General features: G+C 32.4%; 1 protein-coding gene across 17 annotated transcripts in view; it reads left to right on the forward strand.

The window, feature by feature from the left end:
- Window positions 1–22,279, forward strand: part of LOC149730250 (complement receptor type 1-like) — a 25,502-nt gene continuing 3,223 nt past the window's right edge. Inside the window, exons 1-48 of one of the 17 annotated variants that reach the window (XM_089886203.1) lie at window positions 3–255; window positions 489–544; window positions 787–966; window positions 1,041–1,121; window positions 1,180–1,215; window positions 1,582–1,690; window positions 2,717–2,787; window positions 3,129–3,185; window positions 3,482–3,595; window positions 3,874–4,050; window positions 4,322–4,504; window positions 4,689–4,871; window positions 4,973–5,155; window positions 5,499–5,681; window positions 5,762–5,944; window positions 6,240–6,422; window positions 6,702–6,884; window positions 7,146–7,328; window positions 7,547–7,735; window positions 7,927–8,109; window positions 8,543–8,725; window positions 9,065–9,241; window positions 9,491–9,673; window positions 10,017–10,199; window positions 10,363–10,545; window positions 10,897–11,079; window positions 11,478–11,660; window positions 11,964–12,146; window positions 12,549–12,737; window positions 13,045–13,227; window positions 13,575–13,757; window positions 14,115–14,297; window positions 14,753–14,935; window positions 15,329–15,511; window positions 15,907–16,089; window positions 16,408–16,590; window positions 16,719–16,901; window positions 17,000–17,182; window positions 17,427–17,603; window positions 17,747–17,929; window positions 18,202–18,384; window positions 18,587–18,769; window positions 18,972–19,154; window positions 19,546–19,722; window positions 19,991–20,173; window positions 20,489–20,671; window positions 20,837–21,019; window positions 21,632–21,814. In XM_089886203.1, the coding sequence (XP_089742329.1) occupies window positions 116–255; window positions 489–544; window positions 787–966; window positions 1,041–1,121; window positions 1,180–1,215; window positions 1,582–1,690; window positions 2,717–2,787; window positions 3,129–3,185; window positions 3,482–3,595; window positions 3,874–4,050; window positions 4,322–4,504; window positions 4,689–4,871; window positions 4,973–5,155; window positions 5,499–5,681; window positions 5,762–5,944; window positions 6,240–6,422; window positions 6,702–6,884; window positions 7,146–7,328; window positions 7,547–7,735; window positions 7,927–8,109; window positions 8,543–8,725; window positions 9,065–9,241; window positions 9,491–9,673; window positions 10,017–10,199; window positions 10,363–10,545; window positions 10,897–11,079; window positions 11,478–11,660; window positions 11,964–12,146; window positions 12,549–12,737; window positions 13,045–13,227; window positions 13,575–13,757; window positions 14,115–14,297; window positions 14,753–14,935; window positions 15,329–15,511; window positions 15,907–16,089; window positions 16,408–16,590; window positions 16,719–16,901; window positions 17,000–17,182; window positions 17,427–17,603; window positions 17,747–17,929; window positions 18,202–18,384; window positions 18,587–18,769; window positions 18,972–19,154; window positions 19,546–19,722; window positions 19,991–20,173; window positions 20,489–20,671; window positions 20,837–21,019; window positions 21,632–21,814 (7,969 nt within the window). In that variant the 5' untranslated portion in view covers window positions 3–115. Of the gene's footprint in view, window positions 256–488; window positions 545–786; window positions 967–1,040; window positions 1,122–1,179; window positions 1,216–1,581; window positions 1,691–2,716; window positions 2,788–3,128; window positions 3,186–3,481; window positions 3,596–3,873; window positions 4,051–4,321; window positions 4,505–4,688; window positions 4,872–4,972; window positions 5,156–5,498; window positions 5,682–5,761; window positions 5,945–6,239; window positions 6,423–6,701; window positions 6,885–7,145; window positions 7,329–7,546; window positions 7,736–7,926; window positions 8,110–8,542; window positions 8,726–9,064; window positions 9,242–9,490; window positions 9,674–10,016; window positions 10,200–10,362; window positions 10,546–10,896; window positions 11,080–11,477; window positions 11,661–11,963; window positions 12,147–12,548; window positions 12,738–13,044; window positions 13,228–13,574; window positions 13,758–14,114; window positions 14,298–14,752; window positions 14,936–15,328; window positions 15,512–15,906; window positions 16,090–16,407; window positions 16,591–16,718; window positions 16,902–16,999; window positions 17,183–17,426; window positions 17,604–17,746; window positions 17,930–18,201; window positions 18,385–18,586; window positions 18,770–18,971; window positions 19,155–19,545; window positions 19,723–19,952; window positions 20,174–20,488; window positions 20,672–20,836; window positions 21,020–21,631; window positions 21,815–22,279 lie in introns of those variants that run through there. The other 16 variants (XM_089886204.1, XM_089886209.1, XM_089886205.1 and 13 more) reach the window with 16 other exon arrangements.

Raw genomic sequence — 22,279 nt, forward strand, 5'->3', positions numbered from 1 at the left:
TGTAATATTAAAACTGAATCATAACGTGTTTATTTGCAGAGGTGATAGCATGAGCATTTGAATTCTGTTTTCCATCTGAAATACTTGAAGGAACAAACAGACCAGAAGCTTTACAATGTGGAATCCATTGGCGGTTGTTATTGTTGTGTGTTTATTACTATTAGAAGTTTCAGCTTACCCGCATTGTGGTGTCTCTCACTTATCACGAAGACCATGCGGTCGTCCAGCCATTGACCGGTTTAATTGCTTACAACGGTGAGTTCGTGGCCACATTTTGATCTTGACCGATAATTTATTTTTTAACTTTGTACGAGTTACGTGTTTTAAAAATTGCATTTTAACTGGTCGATACGCACATCTCTTTTTAAATTAATTTACTTTCGTTATCCTATTAAAAAAAACACGTTATTTTGTCAATTATTTTTTTCTAAATTTAAAATCTCAAACTCTGGACGGAGCCAAAATTAACTTTAGTTATTTTGTTACAGCGGTTGTTGCTACGACAGAAATGCGGTTCATATCAATATTCGGTGTTATTATAAAGGTAATGTGCCTTCCATGTTTTATTCTTGTTTAACTATTTGTTCGTTAGCTCTTACATTGGTTTAATGTATACGCCGTGTATGTGTAAATTTATATTTGTTCGAAAATATATGCAGTTTTATTGCAAAGTATTTTACTACTTTTACTGGCTCGATCTTCATAAAAGATTTATGTTGTACCATGTATTATTCCTGAAACATTTTTCTACTTTATCAAATTTAATCACATTTCAATTTCCCAAAGCTTCAACGCTCTCTTTCGGCAACCAAGTGATCGGGCCTTCAACAACACCAACACCAACACCGGTTACAACCCAAACCACATCGGCGGCTCCATCCGCAAGCCAACTAATCATGCAATCCCTCGCCTTGATTACTTCTAACGGCGCTGATTACACGACGGCGCTCGCGTTACTGGCGAGAGGTAGTTACTTGTGCCGTGATAACACAAAGTTTGGGAATGGAAACCTCTAGTATCTTACTGTCTTAACTTTGCAGAGATTCTTGGAACGAATGTTTACAGTACGATAGAGTTTGCTCAAAAGTATGGAGACGATTATCTACTCTTGCAAATAATCAGTAAGCTTCAAAATTTGAATTGTATATTTGTTGAAACTAATATAAACTATGTAAACAGGTGCAGCAGAAGGAAAATCTCCCCCCAACCAAGCCAGTAAGTATCATCATCTTTTAACTTAGTTATAATTTTGTATTCTTATATATAGCCCATATTAATAAGCGTGTATATTGCAATTCTTAATTTTAATGTTTTTATTTACCAAAATAAATGTTATCGTTTACGCTTGTTTAACTTGTTCTTATATTTTTTATCTGCCGCGTGTTTAACCACAATGACCTGTTGTTAAATAGCGTTGTTTTATTTTTTGGTCTTACTGTCGTATGACGTATACGAAGGGGCAATTAAATTTATTTTATGTTTTTTATTCTAATTAACCTAAAGGAAACACATATTTGCACTTTCAAAGATTAATAATTTAGTTCAACAAATTATGAACCTTTGTTTTGTTTCTAACATCAGAGTTATTGCACCACGGCGGCGAAAATGGATATCCAGGAAGTCAAGTTCTTTCCCAATGCAGTCCACAGAACCGGAATAATACTTGCGGTAATCCTTTCTACACAACCAGGTTCGTTCGAATATCTCAGTAATCAACAACATTCGTGTGGAAAATAAGCTGGCGACTTATTGAACGTATATATTACTGTAATACTGCTAACTGCTACGGCAGTGATTGAAATGTCCGACTCGTAACTGTAGACTGTGTAGAGAATAGAGGGATTGATGCTCGATGTTGTCAACAATAAAGGCGTATGTGTATATTGTAGGCGTGTGTCCCAAGACAGAATAGTAATTGCTGTGGACGCCTAATTGTTAGTGAGCTATTCAAATTACCAACCGCACAGAAAAACCCTTACCCATAAAATTACGTTCTTGGTAACTCGTAGGCGGAATAAAGGTAAATGAAATATGGCACCCTTCTTACAAACCTTCTATAAAATAAATAGCATTCTTTCATGTGGCTTATGTGACAATGCTGCGATAAATCTGAAATGTCAGTGAGTACGCGATGCTGTAATAATCCACCCAGTTCTTTATAAGAGAGTTGTCGCCCTGCAATAAATGCGTTGTTCAAGTATGTTTATGACCCATATGTGACGAATTGGCTTATTGTATTTCGCTAATTTCACCTACTGACCCACGAACGTCCACGAACACACACAGATGCACACAAGACCACGTTCAGAACTACGTTCGCCGCTACGGTTATTTGCTCTCTCTCTCTCACAAACACACATATATATAGTCGCGGCAATTAACGAACATAAAAATAGTAGGGTGGGGAACAATGGGACATGTTGTAAATATTTTTTTAGTGATTCTTAAAAGCGTGTGTAAAATTGTTCAAAACCAATGGTAAAAATATGGGATTTAGGTGCTTACAGTGTTCCGTCTTACCCCACGGTACTACATATAACAGTTCCGATTAACTTCATGTAACATAGGTTACAGTGACACAGCTCGTTGTATGTAGTATTCAACTAACATACACAATAAGGAAATTATACTAACATAAAACAACATAACACATTAAAGGTGTACACACAGAAATTTTCGATAAAATATGTTTTACGATAAGACATTTGTTTTATAGATCGAGTTGCCTGCGATGGAACTGTTGTTGGGACTTCGCTTCAAGAAGTTGCTACCATTCCACGAATAACAGTAAGAACGCCATTATTATAAAGTAATATAAAGATAGATTCACCTTAGGGGAGGTACCACTCTTGACTTTCCCATTTCGATCTTGTTTTATTATAAGTAGGGTGAGGCAAGTTGAGAATTGGGAAGTAAACAGCAACGAGTATCTTGAAAATTATACTCGCTTCTCTAGGACTCTAAGACGCCGTTAGTTGTACAAAACATGATCAGGAAATATCACTTTTAGGTGCTAATGATATCTTGCCCCACAGCAATATACTTATTAACATAAGAAAGCAGCCTATAGTTTTATGATTTTCATTTCACTTTTGTTTTAAAATACCCTTGTAAATATTTTACCGCAGTTATTTACATGAGACGTCGATGTCCACCTGGTTTTACAAACCCACCAAAATGCATTGGTAAGCTCATTTTTTTCAAACTTATGTTGGTCTGAGTTATTCCATTCCCTTCCTTAATTCATTGAAATACCATATATGACAAAGTTTTGATTACACATGTATACACAATTACACAAAAATATCAACCATAGACAATTAAGTACTGAAGTGTATAATTCTTTTTCATGAACAAAGAACAATCAGAGTCAATGTCAAAAACTTAATAAAATTGTTTCGAATAATTTATGCAACTAAAAGTAACAGCCTTATATAGAAACCTACAAAGATGTTAAGTTTAATATATATTATTGTTTCAGAAATAAATGAATGTTTGTCAAACCCATGTATGAACAACGGTGTGTGTGTGGACAAGATTAATGGATATAAATGTATCTGCCCAATCTCCCCTGCTGGTCCAAATTGTGAAATATGTAAGTGTATTTTAGATTTACCAATTTCTAGTTTATTTCAAGCTACATAAATTGTAGTTCATTTTGTTTGTGTAAATATGTATGCAGAATTGGAAATGTTATTAAACAACATTTGTTTTGTGCAGTATTTGAAATTGAAACATAGTTTTTGTGTTTTTATTTATCCTTAAACGCTTGGTTTTATTATGTGTTAATAGTAACAGCACCATTTAATTCTTTAAAAATTCATAAAAATCTTCAAACAGTGTACCAAAACATCTTTATTTTACATTAATCAGATTGCGCTACACCCCAAAGTCCCAGAAATGGAGCTGTGACCCCAGTTAAGCAGTTGTACAACGCAAACGATATTGTAAGATATTCGTGTAATGTTGGGTACGATTTATTTGGAAGATCAGAAAATGTTTGCACAAGAAGTGGGCAGTGGTCGACTTCAACACCCCACTGCTTGGAAGGTGGGTTAAATAAGTGATTAATACTAAATCAACTACTTATTTACACAATAAATTGCCGCCTATAGTACATACTTCATAGATTGCCTGCACAATTACAGTTATATCAAGCCTATGAGATTCTTAAATAACTTAAGTTACCACTTAATGATTCACAGTACAGTTGGAAGCTATATGAAGCCTCTTTGTTTAATGTATAGTATGAAATCCATGATTTGATGAGTTATCTCACTACGAAAATAAATAAGTGATCAACCACTTTGATTCTGTGCAGCATGTGGCAAACCAACCGATATCGCAAATGGTCGATACTCTCCTGTATTAACCCCACCATACTACAAGATCAACCAAGTTGTAACATATACTTGTGATGCAAACTATGTACTGCAAGGATCTCCTGTTATTATATGCCAGATAAATGGACAATTCACGCAAACACGAGCTTCTTGCACACCAGGTGAATATTTTATTTCCCATGTTTTGTTTATGTTCATGTTCAACCATTTGTTTGTATTTTTATCAAATGTTGAATAAAATTAACACTGTACAGTGTTATATAGTATCCTTCTTTTGTCATGAAATGTTATTTTATAATATAAATCTTTCAATATGTTTCTGACAACCTTGTTTATATGTTTTAGTTGTTGTAAAATGTAGCAACCCACCAGCATTGTTAAATGGACAGTTTATTTCTGCAATTGAATACGCTGTCAATGCACAAGTGAGGTATACTTGTAATACTGGTTATAGACTTGATAACAGCGATGTTATTACGTGTCAAACTAGTGGACAGTTCACTTCACTCACTGCTGTCTGTACTAAAGGTAATATTGTTAAATGTTTTTTTGTGACACTGTTGGGTTGTAATGACTCTCATTTCACCATAAACTTGTTTTCGATATAAATACTTTGTAATATGTTTTAGTTTGTACAACCCCACCTACACTGGCCAATGGAGATTTTACTGTGAAGAATAATGCAAACCAATATGATATCAACACTGTATTAACATATACATGCAACAGTGGTTATCGACTGGATAACAGCCCAACAATTAGATGTCAAGCTAGTGGACAATTTACTGCTTTAACTGCCGTTTGTACTAGAGGTAAAGCTTTTAGCAAATTAATTGGTTTATCATAGATTTTAGAATATATTTAACTTTAAATTTATCGAATAAATAATTTAATCTTTTCTTTAGTCTTTACATAATTGGCGTAAAAAGGGAGCAAATACAATATGTTGGAAACATAGACTTGGTTTGTTATACTTTTTTCAATAATAATTTAACTTTTTAAAACATTATTATAGTGAAAAATAGCATTTTTATTTTTATTTCACATTACTGAAGTTTTAAATACCTAGTGCACTATGATAACACTACATTATGAAAATATACTTTATGATAAACATTTATAACAAAAATAATACAAGACTAAATATTGTTTCAGTTATAAAATGCACCAACCCTCCTGCACTGATGAATGGACTATACAGCCCACAACAGAATTCATACAGTGTGAATGATGTTATCACGTACACTTGTAATAATGGGTACAAGATTAACAATAGTCCAACCATAACATGCCAAGCTAGTGGACAATTTACTGCACTTGCTGCCACTTGTACTAAAGGTATATATTTGTGATTGGGATTATTTTCAAATTCTTTCTTTATTGCACTTTTAAGTTTTACTATTACCCTTTTATTCCAGTTTGTTCAACACCACCTACACTTGCCAATGGAGATTTTACTGTGAAGAATAATGCAAACCAATATGATATCAACACTGTATTAACATATACATGCAACAGTGGTTATCGACTGGATAACAGTGCAACAATAACATGTCAAGCTAGTGGAAAATTTACTGCTTTAACTGCTGTTTGTACAAAAGGTTGTATATTGTTGTTTTTTTGCTTAGACATTATTTGAATGGTACAATTATTTAAGAATTATTTTAACATTTAAATCTTCATTTTGAAACTACAATTAGGCTTTTTGACAGTAAGCATGACATGTATGAATTAATGAATACCTGATCTGTTTCTGGGGTAGAGGAAGACACCCATGTTATAACCAGACAATGGGCATGAGGTGTATTAATAGATTATGTGTGTCTTGTGTATAAGAATTCATTCATGTTATGTCTTTGAGCAAATAGTGTAAAAAAACATTCAATTTTATTTTAGTTTGTTCAACACCACCTACACTTGCCAATGGAGATTTTACTGTGAAGAATAATGCAAACCAATATGATATCAACACTGTATTAACATATACATGCAACAGTGGTTATCGACTGGATAACAGTCCAACAATAACATGTCAAGCTAGTGGAAAATTTACTGCTTTAACTGCTGTTTGTACAAAAGGTTGTTTATTGTTGTTTTTTTGATTGGACATTATTTAAGAATTATTTTAACATTCAATTCTTCATTTTGACACTATAATTAGGCTTTTTGACAGTAAGTATGACATGTATGAATTAATGAATACCTGATCTGTTTCTGGGGTAGAGGAAGACACCCATGTTATAACCAGACAATAGGCATGAGGTGTATTAATAGATTATGTGTGTCTTGTGTATAAGAATTCATTCATGTTATGTCTTTAAGCAAATAGTGTAAAAAAAACATTCAATTTTATTTTAGTTTGTTCAACACCACCTACACTTGCCAATGGAGATTTTACTGTGAAGAATAATGCAAACCAATATGATATCAACACTGTATTAACATATTCATGCAACAGTGGTTATCGACTGGATAACAGTGCAACAGTAACATGTCAAGCTAGTGGACAATTTACTGCTTTAACTGCTGTTTGTACAACAGGTATGACTATGGTGCAGATTTTACTTTGTGTAAATTAAAGTTGATTTAAAAATACACCAAAAAGAAGATGCAGAATACATCTGATAAATTTTTCCACATGATACACAACTAATATCATCCTGTATTTCCTTTTTACCACTTTGTAGCAATAGACTTTTAAACAAGCCTGGGAAGACACTTAACATTAATTGTTTTCTATCCCATTATTATATTACAGTATTTTACTTTATAAAAAATAAAATTCAAATATTCCTTTTACAGTTTGTTTGATCCCACCCCCATTACCCAATGGAGCATATTCACCAACCAGAAACCCTGTAATTTTTAATGTGAATGAAATCATTACATATACTTGTAATGCTAATTTCAAATTGAAAGGAAGCAACACAGTAAGATGTGAAACAAACGGTCAATACACGACACTTGCTGCTACTTGTGCTTCAGGTAAACTAACTTAATATTAAAACATTTCCTATACCTAATTGTATTTTTAAATGATTCACACTATATTAAAATATTAGATTGTGAATATTGCATGCCAGACATCAAAAAACATAAATAATCTAAACTATTAAAATAATTCTTTCTTTGTTTTCTACTATCGTGTGTAAATTAAATTTTCTGTTATCATGTGTATACTAATAGTTCTATTCAATCCACAGATGATAAATGTGGAGGTCCACCTTTACTCACTAATGGTGAATACAGTCCTGTGAAGACCCCACTTGAATACAACATTAATGAGAATGTAGTTTATACATGCAACAGTGGTTATCGCTTGGATAACTCAGACACCATAACATGCCAAGCTGCAAATCAATGGTCAACATTATCCGCAGTTTGCACAAAAGGTGATTAAAATATCATCTTAAACATAATTTATGATTATAACACGTTAGAACTTTTTAATATTCTTATATAAAAAAAGCTTTGATCATCTGTATCAAAAACATCAAGCATTTAAAAGTAACCAAAAATAGGAATAAATTTTATCATATGTTATATAGGTTATGTCAATATAATATTGTACAATTCCCCTTAGTTTGTCTCACCCCTCCCACGCTGACACATGGTTCATACACCCCTGTAAACAATCCACTTAAGTATGATATCAACACGGTACTAACATATACTTGTGGAAGTGGATTTCTTCTTGAAAACAGCGACAAAATAACTTGTACATCCACTGGACAATGGTCCGCACTAGCTGCAACATGCACAAGGGGTAATACTTGTTTCTCGTTTGATAAAATTTTGTTGTACTCTTCACACATTTTAGGTTATGTTATAAAACGAAAATGTAAGTTTATAAAAAATGCACAACTTATTTTAAATTTTCTGTCAAATTTAATCTGATCAAGTGTTATGATAGTTTAAGTTACTTTAAGATACTTCGTTCAATTTGTACAATACTTAATCTGTAAACATCTTTTTAATTGAATTCCTAACACTTTACTGCGGTCATATTTTTTAAAATAAAGTTCAATCCAACTTCATACAGAAAACTGCTTATCTGTAACAGATAAAATGTTTCAAACAATTTTGTTGCAATGCACTTATATTACTTAATTACAATACTTTTAAAGTTAATTTTTTTCCAAAGATCCTATTTATAAAATAAAGATATCACCAACCTTTTAAAATCAAAATTATTTCAGTTTGCACAGCACCTCCGGCGCTTGCTAACGGAGACTATTCTCCAAAAAACAACCCAGTTGTTTATCGCATTGGTGATACTGTAACTTACACTTGTGGTACTGGATACACTCTCAGCAGCAGTGCTACAAGCACCTGTCAATCAACTGGCCAATGGGTCGCTCCTACAGCTACTTGTGTTAAAGGTGTGTACAAATTATTCCATGTATTACACTAGTACCCTGGCACAGTGCTCAGAGCGCATGTAACCAGAGGTTATTGCTTCAAGGCTTGTGGTTTCTACCATTGTAGGCATACGTGTCCTTAGACAAGACACTTAACAGCAATGGCTCCAACCCAGTGGTCAATAATGAACTGTATAAAATGTCAAAAACAATCACCAACAAAGTAACATATGTGGTAACTCTGTATGCAGGTACAAAATATATGAAACAGAACACAAACTCTCATTGCCCAGCCATGCAAGGATTAAACTAACTTTATTCATTCATATTACATGATAATTAACTCTAATATTCTTTCAGTTTGTTTGACACCACCTTCATTAACAAATGGAGCATACATGCCCGTCACTGCAGAGTATGCCGTACATGCTGTAGTCACCTACACTTGCAACAATGGATATAAATTAGAGAACGTTAATTCTATATCCTGCCCTGCTAGTGGAACTTGGCCAGCATTGCCAACTACATGCACTAGAAGTAAGCGAATATTTTAGCATAACCAACTCTGTGTACTCTTAACTAACCTCTTATTTCTGCTGTTTCAGTTTGTACATGTACTAATCTACCCTAGTCTTGATAAAAGCTGATGAGTTCTATCTAAGATTAGTTATCAAGTGTTCTAATAATTGATTTTTTTACTCTTAACCTAAAGCTCTTATAAAAATAGTGTTTTGTATTCAAAATCAAGTATCAAAAATATACTTATTCCGATCTGCGTTTGTTCAGTTTGTTCAACACCACCTACACTGGCCAATGGAGATTTTACTGTGAAGAATAATGCAAACCAATATGATATCAACACTGTATTAACATATACATGCAACGGTGGTTATCGACTAGATAACAGTCCAACAATTACATGTCAAGCTAGTGGAAAATTTACTGCACTTGCGGCTACTTGTACTAAAGGTACAGATTGATGAATATTTATCTTTACTACAAAGAATTTATTTCATAAAATCACAGTACGTTTTCTTTACATACAAGAAGACACATTTTTGCAACCCCATTTCCCTAATAATGTCAACACTCTAACAGTTAAAATTCATGTCTGCCTGTTTCAACATGTTTAAGAATTGCTTTAGAGATTCTTTTACATAGCTTGGAATTAAAACATTAGGATGCCTAAGCTATTTATCTATTCTTGGAGTAATAATCTTTGTTAAACTGTTATCATTTATGATATCCTTGCAAGGCGATACCTTATAGATAGTTTAAACAATTTTAAATGTTCTTATCTGTTGTATTCCAGTCTGTTCAACACCACCTACACTGGCCAATGGAGATTTTACTGTGAAGAATAATGCAAACCAATATGATATCAACACTGTATTAACATATACATGCAACAGTGGTTATCGACTGGAAAAGAGTCCATCAATAACATGTCAAGCTAGTGGAAAATTTACTTCACTTGAAGCAGTTTGCACTAAAGGTAACTGTGAATTGATAACAAACTAATCTTTAATTAATTTTTACATTTTGCTTCATTTCTTTTGCTAGAACAAGATAGTTCTTCCTAATTGTATATTCTGTATTTTTATTGCACAGTCAGAAATACGATATTATCTTTTCAATAAATTGAATTTATATTTCAGTTTGTACAACCCCACCTACACTGGCCAATGGAGATTTTACTGTGAAGAATAATGCAAACCAATATGATATCAACACTGTATTAACATATACATGCAACAGTGGTTATAGACTGGATAACAGTCCAACAGCAACATGTCAAGCTAGTGGACAATTTACAAAATTAACTGCTGTATGTACTAAAGGTAATGTACAAGAAACTAAACAATCTCTATTTTAACATCCATAGTATCTACACTTTATTTAAATACTTACATGTTTTTAAACTTATAACTCACACCAGTTATTACCCGCATAAATGAATTGTCATAAGTATTTATATATTTATGTAATTTTAATGGTAAAAGTAAATTAAGCAATCTGTTCAAGCAACAAGAGGACTTTTTAGGGAAATTGCTGTCATAATCTTTGTTGTATTTTGATGCATTTTTTTAACCAGGGAAAAATTATTACTCAACTTAAGATTAGATAAAAACTTTCTCCAAATATTTTATTCAAAATGTTAAATCAAATATTTCAATAATACTTTATTCCAGTCTGTTCAACACCACCTACACTTACCAATGGAGATTTTACTGTGAAGAATAAAGCAAACCAATATGATATCAACACTGTATTAACATATACATGCAACGGTGGTTATCGACTAGATAAGAGTCCAACAATAACATGTCAAGCTAGTGGAAAATTTACTTCACTTGGAGCAGTTTGTACACGTGGTAAGTGTGGCCACATTTTTGTTTAACACATCGCCTTAGTTGTTAATTTGTGTGTTAACAGACGTTATGTTTAAGATGTTGGAATGATATTGCTGCATACATATTATTAAAGTTCAGAGCATAGGTTTCTCCAGAGTTAGGTTTATACAGTGTTATGAATATCACATTTCTGATTTTGCCTTTGTTGAACTAATGTATATTTTGGATTCAGTTTTACAAGTGTCTGACTATTTAAATATGAGGACATTTTTATTTAAACCAAAACACTTTAACAAAAAGCTTTGGGACATGATTGTTTAAATGTATTTGTAATCCACTTGTCAGAATGTTAAACTCAAAAATTTTTGGTTGTTTATGTTGTTTGTATGTAACAATGTATATATTTTTCCCTTGAACAGTTTGTTCAACACCACCTACACTGGCCAATGGAGATTTTACTGTGAAGAATAATGCAAACCAATATGATATCAACACTGTATTAACATATACATGCAACAGTGGTTATCGACTGGAAAAGAGTCCAACAGTAACATGTCAAGCTAGTGGAAAATTTACTTCACTTGCAGCTGTTTGTACAACAGGTAATAAAATGTTTACTTTTTTAAATAAATTTTATGCTTCTCAATGGCAAAACACATATAAGCCAACTTTGACAACTTAATGTTAAAATATGATATTCCGCTAAAATTAAATTGTTATTATACATTAAACCATACCAGTTATGTTGTGAGCTTGTATTTAACTACCAAATACAAAAAATAAAATAATTGATCTTATACGAAGTATGTTATTTTGGATTGTTTTACACCAGAAGAATATCATTTGTATATTTTTGCTTTTTATATAAAATTAAAATTCTCAAATGAATACTATTTCCTTTGCAGTTTGTTTGACCCCACCAACATTACCTAATGGTGTATTCACTCCAGTCAATGATCCAGCTATTTATAATATCAATGATGAGATAACTTACACTTGTAACATTGATTATACATTAAGTGGGTCTAACAAGGTGTCTTGCCAAGCTAATGGGCAATACAGTACACTATCTGCAACTTGTTTATCAGGTTAGTATTTTGCTTCATGTTTTCTCTAGCAGCGATCTTAACATTAACAAAGCATTAATACATTATTTAATCACAAGATTTTATTTTTTTTATAAATTACATAAAACTTTTAAGTTATTAACTTCTTTTTTGATAGAAATGTCTACAATGTATTCCATTTTTATTTTACAAGTACGTTATAATAGTTGTTTTGGTGTAGGGTAGAGTGTGGGTTTTGTTGACATTATAAAGAGTCTGAAATATTTAAGAACCAAGGCATAAGAAATTAAATTTTAACTTTGACCCTGCAAATTTTATGGAAGAATTGGAATGTTTCTTTTAAGAAAAGAAAGGTCTATAGCTCAAGTTATTTTTACTACATTCTATTGGGACGTTTACAAGTGATTGTGTTTTTTTTTGCAGCTGTTCAGTGCAGGAACCCTCCAGCTTTAACAAATGGAGCAGTCACTCCTGTTCGAAACCCACCCAACTATAATGTTAAAGAAGTTATCACATATGCTTGCAATGATGGGTACAAGATTAACAATAGTCCAACCATAACATGCCAAGCTAGTGGACAATTTACTGCTTTTGGCGCTACTTGTACTAAAGGTATGAACAACTTAGTAATCATTACGCAAATCTAAAAATTTTTATTAAGGTCGCAACTAGTTATCACTTAGTATAGATATTACACAAATGATAAAGATCTTTGTTTTCAATACATTAAACACACTAAGACCATATAGAGAATTATAGACTCGGAAATTTAATAAACCACAAATCTGCAAATATTATTTAAATATTCTGACTTCAAATACCAGATTATTTGTTATTTGGTCTTGAATACCAGTGACAACTATTTTAAACAAACACAGTTTGGAAACTCGATATTTATAAAATTATATGTTTATTTCAGTTTGTACAACACCACCTACACTGGCCAATGGAGATTTTACTGTGAAGAATAATGCAAACCAATATGATATCAACACTGTATTAACATATACATGCAACAGTGGTTATCGACTGGATAACAGTGCAACAGTAACATGTCAAGCTAGTGGACAATTTACTGCATTAGCAGCTACTTGTACGAAAGGTAATATAACATATAGTTACTTAGGGTTACGTTTATTATTAAAAACCTGGGTTTAGTGTTATTAAACTATATATAAATCAAATAGCTTGCAAGTGGACAGGTAATGACTGGGAATCTGGTTGACGTCAGTATTACAGGACTAGATAGTTTATTTGTAAGCCTGCAAGAGTGTAAGGTGTAAGCTATCTTTTGGGAATTACAGAGAAACAGTTTGTTTTAAAAATTTTTTTTATTCTGTTTATTGAGTAATTGATCAAAGTTTAATTTTGGTCAATTAAAATTTGTAAAAAAAATAATATTTTTCATACTCCGAAATAATAATTTTGTTTTGATTTTGCATGTTTCAGTATGTTCAACGCCACCTACATTAGCCAATGGACGTTTTACTGTGAAGAATAATGCAAACCAATATGATATCAACACTGTATTAACATATACATGCAACAGTGGTTATCGATTGGATAACAGTGCAACAATAACATGTCAAGCTAGTGGCCAATTTACTTCGCTTGCAGCTACTTGTACTAAAGGTAAAAATACTTTTAACTATGCTTTGTGTTTCAAATACGAATTTATGTATTTAAACTTCCCAACGGGCTATGCTAAAGTAATACAACTATTTTTCATATCTCTAAAAAAAATTAGTCAGGGTAAGATTGGTTTGAGTTTTGCTTAAAAAACCATTAATATTTTTTTAAATTTTACAATCTTAGTAATCCAATGTGAAACTAAATATAGGTACTCTGATATGATAGTGCATATTTTTAATGATTTTATAATGATATATTTTATATTCTGTAAGGAGTGTAAATTTGTCAAATGTTTAAAGATATGATTCTAAAGAAATGCTGTATGAGGTGAAATAAATGTATCACATTCTATTCCAGTTTGTTCAACACCACCTACACTGGCCAATGGAGATTTTACTGTGAAGAACAATGCAAACCAATATGATATCAACACTGTATTAACATATGTATGCAACAGTGGTTATCGACTGGATAACAGTGCAACAATAACATGTCAAGCTAGTGGAAAATTTACTGCACTTGCAGCTACTTGTACAAAAGGTATGTGCTTTATTGTGTAAGTTATGGGCAACTTTAAATACATTTATTGATCTTCGTTTATAAAAAGTACAATGACACAAAGTGCATGAAGTTGCCACATATTGTAGCAATATAACTTTGACTTGAGACATACCTTAATGATTTGCCAACCAGGCAAAGATCAACAAGTGATCATGGTGGTATTTCGCTACTATTTTATGTAAATTAATTGAATATTTCATTAATATTCTTATGAATGAAACACCCAAGAATATATAAGTTCACAATCTGGAGGGGAGGACTTTCTTTGTAGGGTATTTTGCCTATGTCTTAAACATACTTTTTCTGTAGCACTTTAAAAGTATCTTCCCCATACTTTGTTTAAAGAAAGGTTGTTTCTGTGTTATTGCTGTAATATTTATTTTTTAAATGCCCATTTCTTTATTCGTTTATGGTAGCATTACATTATGTTTCAGTTTGTACAACACCACCTACACTGGCCAATGGAGATTTTACTGTGAAGAATAATGCAAACCAATATGATATCAACACTGTATTAACATATACATGCAACAGTGGTTATCGATTGGATAACAGTGCAACAGTAACATGTCAAGCTAGTGGACAATTTACTGCATTAGCAGCTACTTGTACAAAAGGTTAGTAAATTTTTGACATTTTTTTAACAAGTATTTTACAAACCTTGATCAATGCTGATGAGGTTCATCCAAGATTAATTATCAAGTGATTCTGAACATACTTTTATGGCACATTTGCTGGTATGTAATAATCTACTCGAGTTTGCATAAAAGCTGATGAGTTCCATGTGAGATTAATTGTCAAGTGTATCTGAACATACTTTAATGACTCAGTTGCTTGTGCATGTTAATCTACCCTAGTCTAGATAAAATGTGATGAGTTCCAATTAAGTTAGTTATTTGGGGTTGTAATAAATGATTTTTAGTCTTTATCTTAACCACATCTAAAAATGGTGTTTTGTGTTGCAAGTTATTGATCCAAAATATACTTAATCTAATCTGCGTTTGTTTCAGTTTGTACAACACCTCCTACACTGGCCAATGGAGATTTTACTGTGAAGAATAATGCAAACCAATATGATATCAACACTGTATTAACATATACATGCAACAGTGGTTATCGATTGGATAACAGTGCAACAGTAACATGTCAAGCTAGTGGACAATTTACTTCACTTGCAGCTACTTGTACTAAAGGTTACCAAATATTTAACATGTTGCAAAACTCTATCCTATAAGATGAGTACTCATGAATAAAAGAAATATCTCAGTGCCTTAGGTTTTTGGAATGACTTTGTTATTTTTCCATTGTACCATCATATTATGTAGCTTTGGTTTGTATATTCTTTCTGAAATGGTTTACTGAACTAACAGAAAGGATATATGCAGTTTTTCACTGGACATTTTCTACCTTGTATAAAGTAAATGTATAAAAGTATTGACACAAAACCTCATTGCAGAGAATAAAACTATTAGACAGAAATGTATATGTCATCATGAAACTAAACACATTTCGTATTTTGCACAAATATACTTTATACATTATGCTTTAAATTAATAAATAATGTGAATATATTTATGTTTAATTTCAGTTTGTTCAACACCACCTACACTGGCCAATGGAGATTTTACTGTGAAGAATAATGCAAACCAATATGATATCAACACTGTATTAACATATACATGCAACAGTGGTTATCGACTGGATAACAGTGCAACAGTAACATGTCAAGCTAGTGGACAATTTTCTTCACTTGCAGCTACTTGTACTAAAGGTAAAACACAATTTACAGTAGATTCAATACGTTAGAAAACAATTATGTAATTTGAGAGATAAACTCAATGTTCTGCATGCCCAGATTTAGTGCTAAATATAAATGAACTGTGAAGACTGTTGTAACCTTAAAACAAGCTTTGATATTATACTATTGGACTGCGTCTAAAATACATGCAATACAATTCTACTAACAAATGCTTAAAGTGCGCAAATATTAACACATGTCTTTGTAGTTTTAAAAATGTATTTAAGTGGGAAAGAGATTGTATTCGGATTTGTTGTTTTGCTGGTAAATAAAACATATCATTTCATACAGTTTGTTCAACACCACCTACACTGGCCAATGGAGATTTTACTGTGAAGAATAATGCAAATCAATATGATATCAACACTATATTAACATATACATGCAACAGTGGTTATCGACTGGATAACAGTGCAACAGTAACATGTCAAGCTAGTGGTCAATTTACTTCACTTGCAGCTACTTGTACGAAAGGTAAGAGTACGCAGATTATAATACTAACTTGTAAAAAACTGAGGACTTAAAACCACTCTTCAATGTAAGAGATTCCATTATTTTCTCAAAGTAGTAAGAAATAAATCTATAACATTTTGTTTCAACAGTTTGTCTTGCACCTCCTGTCCTGAGTAATGGAGAGTTTACTCCGATTAACAATCCTGCATATTATAACATTAACTCGCAAGTTACATATACATGCAACAGTGGTTATCGACTAGATAACAGTCCAACAATAACATGTCAAGCTAGTGGACAATTTACTGCTCTTGCTGCAACTTGTACTAAAGGTTAGTATAGTTAATGCATCAAAAATGTATGTCTAATTTAATAGAAACATTTAGTTGATGGTGTAGTGTTATATTAAATGCGTTCTTTTAACATTTAGTATGCTTGGCACCACCCACTTTGACAAATGGACAGTTCAGTCCTGTGAATACACCAGCTCAATATGATATCAATGCTGTGCTAACCTACACATGCAACGCCGGGTATAAACTGGAAAACTCACCCACCATAACATGCCAAAGCACTGGGCAGTTCACTGCACTATCAGCTACTTGTACAAGAGGTAAGTTTACTTTATTTTTGGGACATAACATCCTAATGTTGCAATTAAAATCTGTACTGGTTTTCTTAATATAACAACAACAATGTTTCACGTACAATAAAAGGGTGCTTATATACAAACACACTTCTAACTATCTTAAGTTTACTTTGGATCCTTTCGTACTAATAGTTCGAACCAATGGTTTAAGACAGTGGCTTAATACTCTTGGCAAGGTAGGTTGGTTTAATTAATCATATTTCTTCAGTATGTACAACACCACCTACACTGGCCAATGGAGATTTTACTGTGAAGGCAAACCAATATGATATTAACACTGTATTGACATATACATGCAACAGTGGTTATCGACTGGATAACAGTGCAACAGCAACATGTCAAGCTAGTGGACAATTTACAACATTAACTGCTGTTTGCACAAAAGGTAATGTTGATAGTTTTATTCCCTATTTTGAGACACCATGCGTGCCTGCTCTTTTAGCAGGTATTCATGTTTTAGTTTGACATTGAACAAGAAGTCTGTGAATTAAAATTACAGAGCGTTTATTTCAAAAAATTGTGTTTCAGTCTGTTCAACACCACCTGCACTGACCAATGGAGATTTTACTGTGAAGAATAATGCAAACCAATATGATATTAACACTGTATTAACATATACATGCAACAGTGGTTATCGACTGGATAACAGTGCAACAGTAACATGTCAAGCTAGTGGGCAATTTACTACATTAACTGCTGTTTGTACTAAAGGTATATAGATATATATATATATATTTCAGTTTAAGTATTTGGTTTATGTAAACACCATGTGTGTCCAGTGTACAAAAGTCACCCAAATCAAGACTAGACAGGGAGCATGCAATTTATAGTCTGACCATACATGTCTGGTGTATCGTGGCTCTGATGTATCAGGAGAAATCGATCTCAAAAGTTGATGGTTAAAAATATATATCCAATAATAGATTTGTTCTTGTACAGGAATGCTATAAATAAAATATCTAAGATATTACACTGTGTTTCAGTTTGTTCAACACCACCTACACTGGCCAATGGAGATTTTACTGTGAAGAATAATGCAAACCAATATGATATCAACACTGTATTAACATATACATGCAACAGTGGTTATCGACTGGATAACAGTGCAACAGTAACATGCCAAGCTAGTGGACAATTTACTTCGCTTGCAGCTGTTTGTACTAAAGGTAAGCTATTTAAATTTTAATAAAATTTAGTTGTAGCTTTGGGTAGAAACCATGTGTGTTTGGCGTATAAGAAGACACACACGTTATTACTTAACAATAAGCATGAGGTAAATGAATCCACTATGCGTGTCTGGTGTATAAGAAGACACCTATATTATTACTTAACAATGAGCATAAAGTACATGAATGCACTATGTTTCAGTTTGTTCAACACCACCTACACTGGCCAATGGAGATTTTACTGTGAAGAATAATGCAAACCAATATGATATCAACACTGTATTAACATATACATGCAACAGTGGTTATCGATTGGATAACAGTGCCACAATAACATGTCAAGCTAGTGGACAATTTACTTCACTTGCAGCTACTTGTACTAAAGGTAAGCGATTTAGATTTTACAAAAATTTAGTTCTAGCTTTGGGTACAAACTACGTGTAGTTGTTGTATAAGAAGGCACCCTTGTTAAAACTCAACAGTAAGCATGAGGTGTATGAAGCCACCATGTGCATCTGGTGTATAAGAAGACACCCATATTATTACTTAACAATGAGCATAAAGTACATGAATGCACTATGTTTCAGTATGTACAACACCACCTACACTGGCCAATGGAGATTTTACTGTGAAGAATAATGCAAACCAATATGATATCAACACTGTATTAACATATACATGCAACAGTGGTTATCGACTGGATAACAGTGCCACAATTACATGTCAAGCTAGTGGACAATTTACTTCGTTGGCAGCTACTTGTACCAGAGGTAATGCACTCTTTTTTAGATGTTTGCGTTTACATCAATGAACACAAACTTGTTTAAGTTACACAATGTTTAAGTTCCGCAAGACATACGAAGTTATCAAATCTTTTTTTTAAGTGTTCCTTTCAATGCAAACTTTTTTAAAGGTATTTATTTAGATTTGCGACCTTTGAACTATTTTAAGTTATCAAGAATATAGTTAAAATCCACTACATATAAAAATGCTAAGAAACTATTACATGTTAATGGTATCTTAGTAAAAATATTATAGCTCGACTTTCTAAAGATATCAATGTTAAAACTTTGTAGATTCTGCTTATAAATACACATTATTATGCCAACATTGAGAGAATCAGTTTTAAATTATTTTTACCAATATTGAATTCCATTCCAGTATGTTCAACACCACCCACACTGGCCAATGGAGATTTTACTGTGAAGGCAAACCAATATGATATTAACACTGTATTAACATATACATGCAACAGTGGTTATCGACTGGATAACAGTGCAACAGTAACATGTCAAGCTAGTGGACAATTTACTTCGCTTGCAGCTACTTGTACTAAAGGTAAGCGATTTAGATTTTAGAAAAATTTAGTTGTAGCTTTGGGTACAAATCATGTGTAGCTGTTTATAAGAAGGCACCCATGTTAGAACTCGACAGTGAGTGTGAGGTGTATAAATACACCATGTGTGTCTAGTGTATAAGAAGGCACCCATGTAAGAACTTATGAGCATGAGGTGTTTGAATACACTATGTGTACCTGGTGTAAAAGTAAACACTTATATTATACCTAGGTAGTGAGTATGAAGTACAAGATTGCACTTTGTTTCAGTTTGTTCAACACCACCTACACTGGCCAATGGAGATTTTACTGTGAAGAATAATGCAAACCAATATGATATCAATACTGTATTAACATATACATGCAACAGTGGTTATCGACTGGATAACAGTGCAACAATAACATGTCAAGCTAGTGGACAATTTACCTCGCTTGCAGCTACTTGTACTAAAGGTATTTAAACAGGAGATTTTTTAAATATAATTTTAGGTTTATGAACACACCATTGTGTCTGGTGTATGATAAAAAAATACTAAGTTTTTTTGACATGGAGTATAAGCTGTATAAAAACATCTGTATAAAAAAACATACATGTCTGGGGCACTGAAAAACAGATATAAGCCACCATATATGTGCTGTACAAAAGACACCCATGTTATACTTTAATAAGGATTATAAGGTGTATGCACACATAAGTGCAAATTTGATTTATTTTATTTAAAACTAAAGGTGCCGAACTAAATTTTAAGAGTTTACATCTTTTTTTAGTTTGTACAACACCACCTACACTGGCCAATGGAGATTTTACTGTAAAGAATAATGCAAACCAATATGATATCAACACTGTATTAACATATACATGCAACAGTGGTTATCGACTGGATAACAGTGCAACAGTAACATGTCAAGCTAGTGGACAATTTACTTCACTTGCAGCTACTTGTACCAGAGGTAAATTCATTTATATATTTCAAATGATGATGTCTAATGCATAAGAAAACAGCCCAGTTTTTACTTGAATGTGAGCATGGGGTGTATAAATACACAATGTGTGTCTGGTTATTTTTCATACATTTCCAAGTGCACAGTGTTTCATAACATTTTATTTTGTTCTAGTTTGTTTAACACCACCTACACTGGCCAATGGAGATTTTACTGTGAAGAATAATGCAAACCAATATGATATCAACACTGTATTAACATATACATGCAACAGTGGTTATCGACTGGATAACAGTGCAACAGTAACATGTCAAGCTAGTGGGCAATTTACTGCTTTAACTGCTGTTTGTACAAGAGGTAATTTAAAACAAAAAATTCTCAAGGTCTTGTGTTAAAATATATTTTAATCATTCAGCACTTTGATTTGTTCTATATGAAATATAATTTAATTGTTCATTTAAACTTATTTCCTAATAAATTGTGGCACATAGATATGATGTATAATCAACAAATATTTTTAATAATGTTTGTTACCTTCCTAATATATATTATACAAATTAAAAAGAAAAACATGATTTAATCTAAAAGTCTACAGTAAAGATAATTTTAACTAGTTAATAAAATAAAACAGCATTATGTTTGTTATGAAAACTTGCTTTTGGGGTCATGTTGCAAATATTTTCCGGTTTTCTTTTTCTTTTTAGAAACTGGTCTGCATAGTACAGGGGTGTTATGAACTTCTTATTCTTACTGTTATAAATTGAAAGATAAAACATATTGTTTGCGTATAATTTAAACTTAGATTTTGATGTGTTGCAATACTAGCATACTGATTATTGTTGTGTGTATGCAAGATCCCAATTTTAAAGTGCAACCTAATCCAGTACAAATGTTTTACAAGCATATTTTCCTAACTGGCTTGCTCTTTATTTTATGAACATGTCTTTTATCATATTTACCTCTTTATAGTTTGTTCAACACCACCTGCACTGACCGATGGTGATTTTACTGTGAAGAATAATGCAAACCAATATGATATCAACACTGTATTAACATATACATGCAACAGTGGTTATCGACTGGATAACAGTGCAACAATAACATGTCAAGCTAGTGGACAATTTACTGCTTTAACTGCTGTGTGCACTAAAGGTAAAATTTCGTAATCTGAAAAGAGAAATTTTTAAAAGTAATTTATAGATTGTTTGTTGATTGACAAGAATTTTTTTACTTTTTACACTGTAAAATAATTAAAAAACTGTTGAATTGACATTGTTGTCCCTAAAAACTTGCCTAATTAGTAATTGTTTAAGTGTTAAATATCTGTAACCTAGAGGTAATGGGTTCAAGGTTGTCGCTGCTACCATTGTGGGCGTATGTGCCCTTGGGCAAGACACTTAACGGCATCTGCTCCAACCCAGTGGTCACTAATGGGTTGTCTAAATTATCAGCCATACATAAAAAATAAAAAAATCCAAAAAAATAATCACCCTCAAAGTAACATACATGATAACTTGTAAGCTGGCACGAGGTGTATGAACACCCGTGTTATAACGACTGTCGTTTTCCAGCCACGGAAGGAGAAAGTAAGTTACAATCATTGCAATCAACAACAAT

Source organism: Ciona robusta, chromosome 10, assembly GCF_009617815.1.
Source record: "Ciona robusta chromosome 10, ASM961781v2".
Taxonomy (NCBI): Eukaryota; Metazoa; Chordata; class Ascidiacea; order Phlebobranchia; family Cionidae; genus Ciona; species Ciona robusta.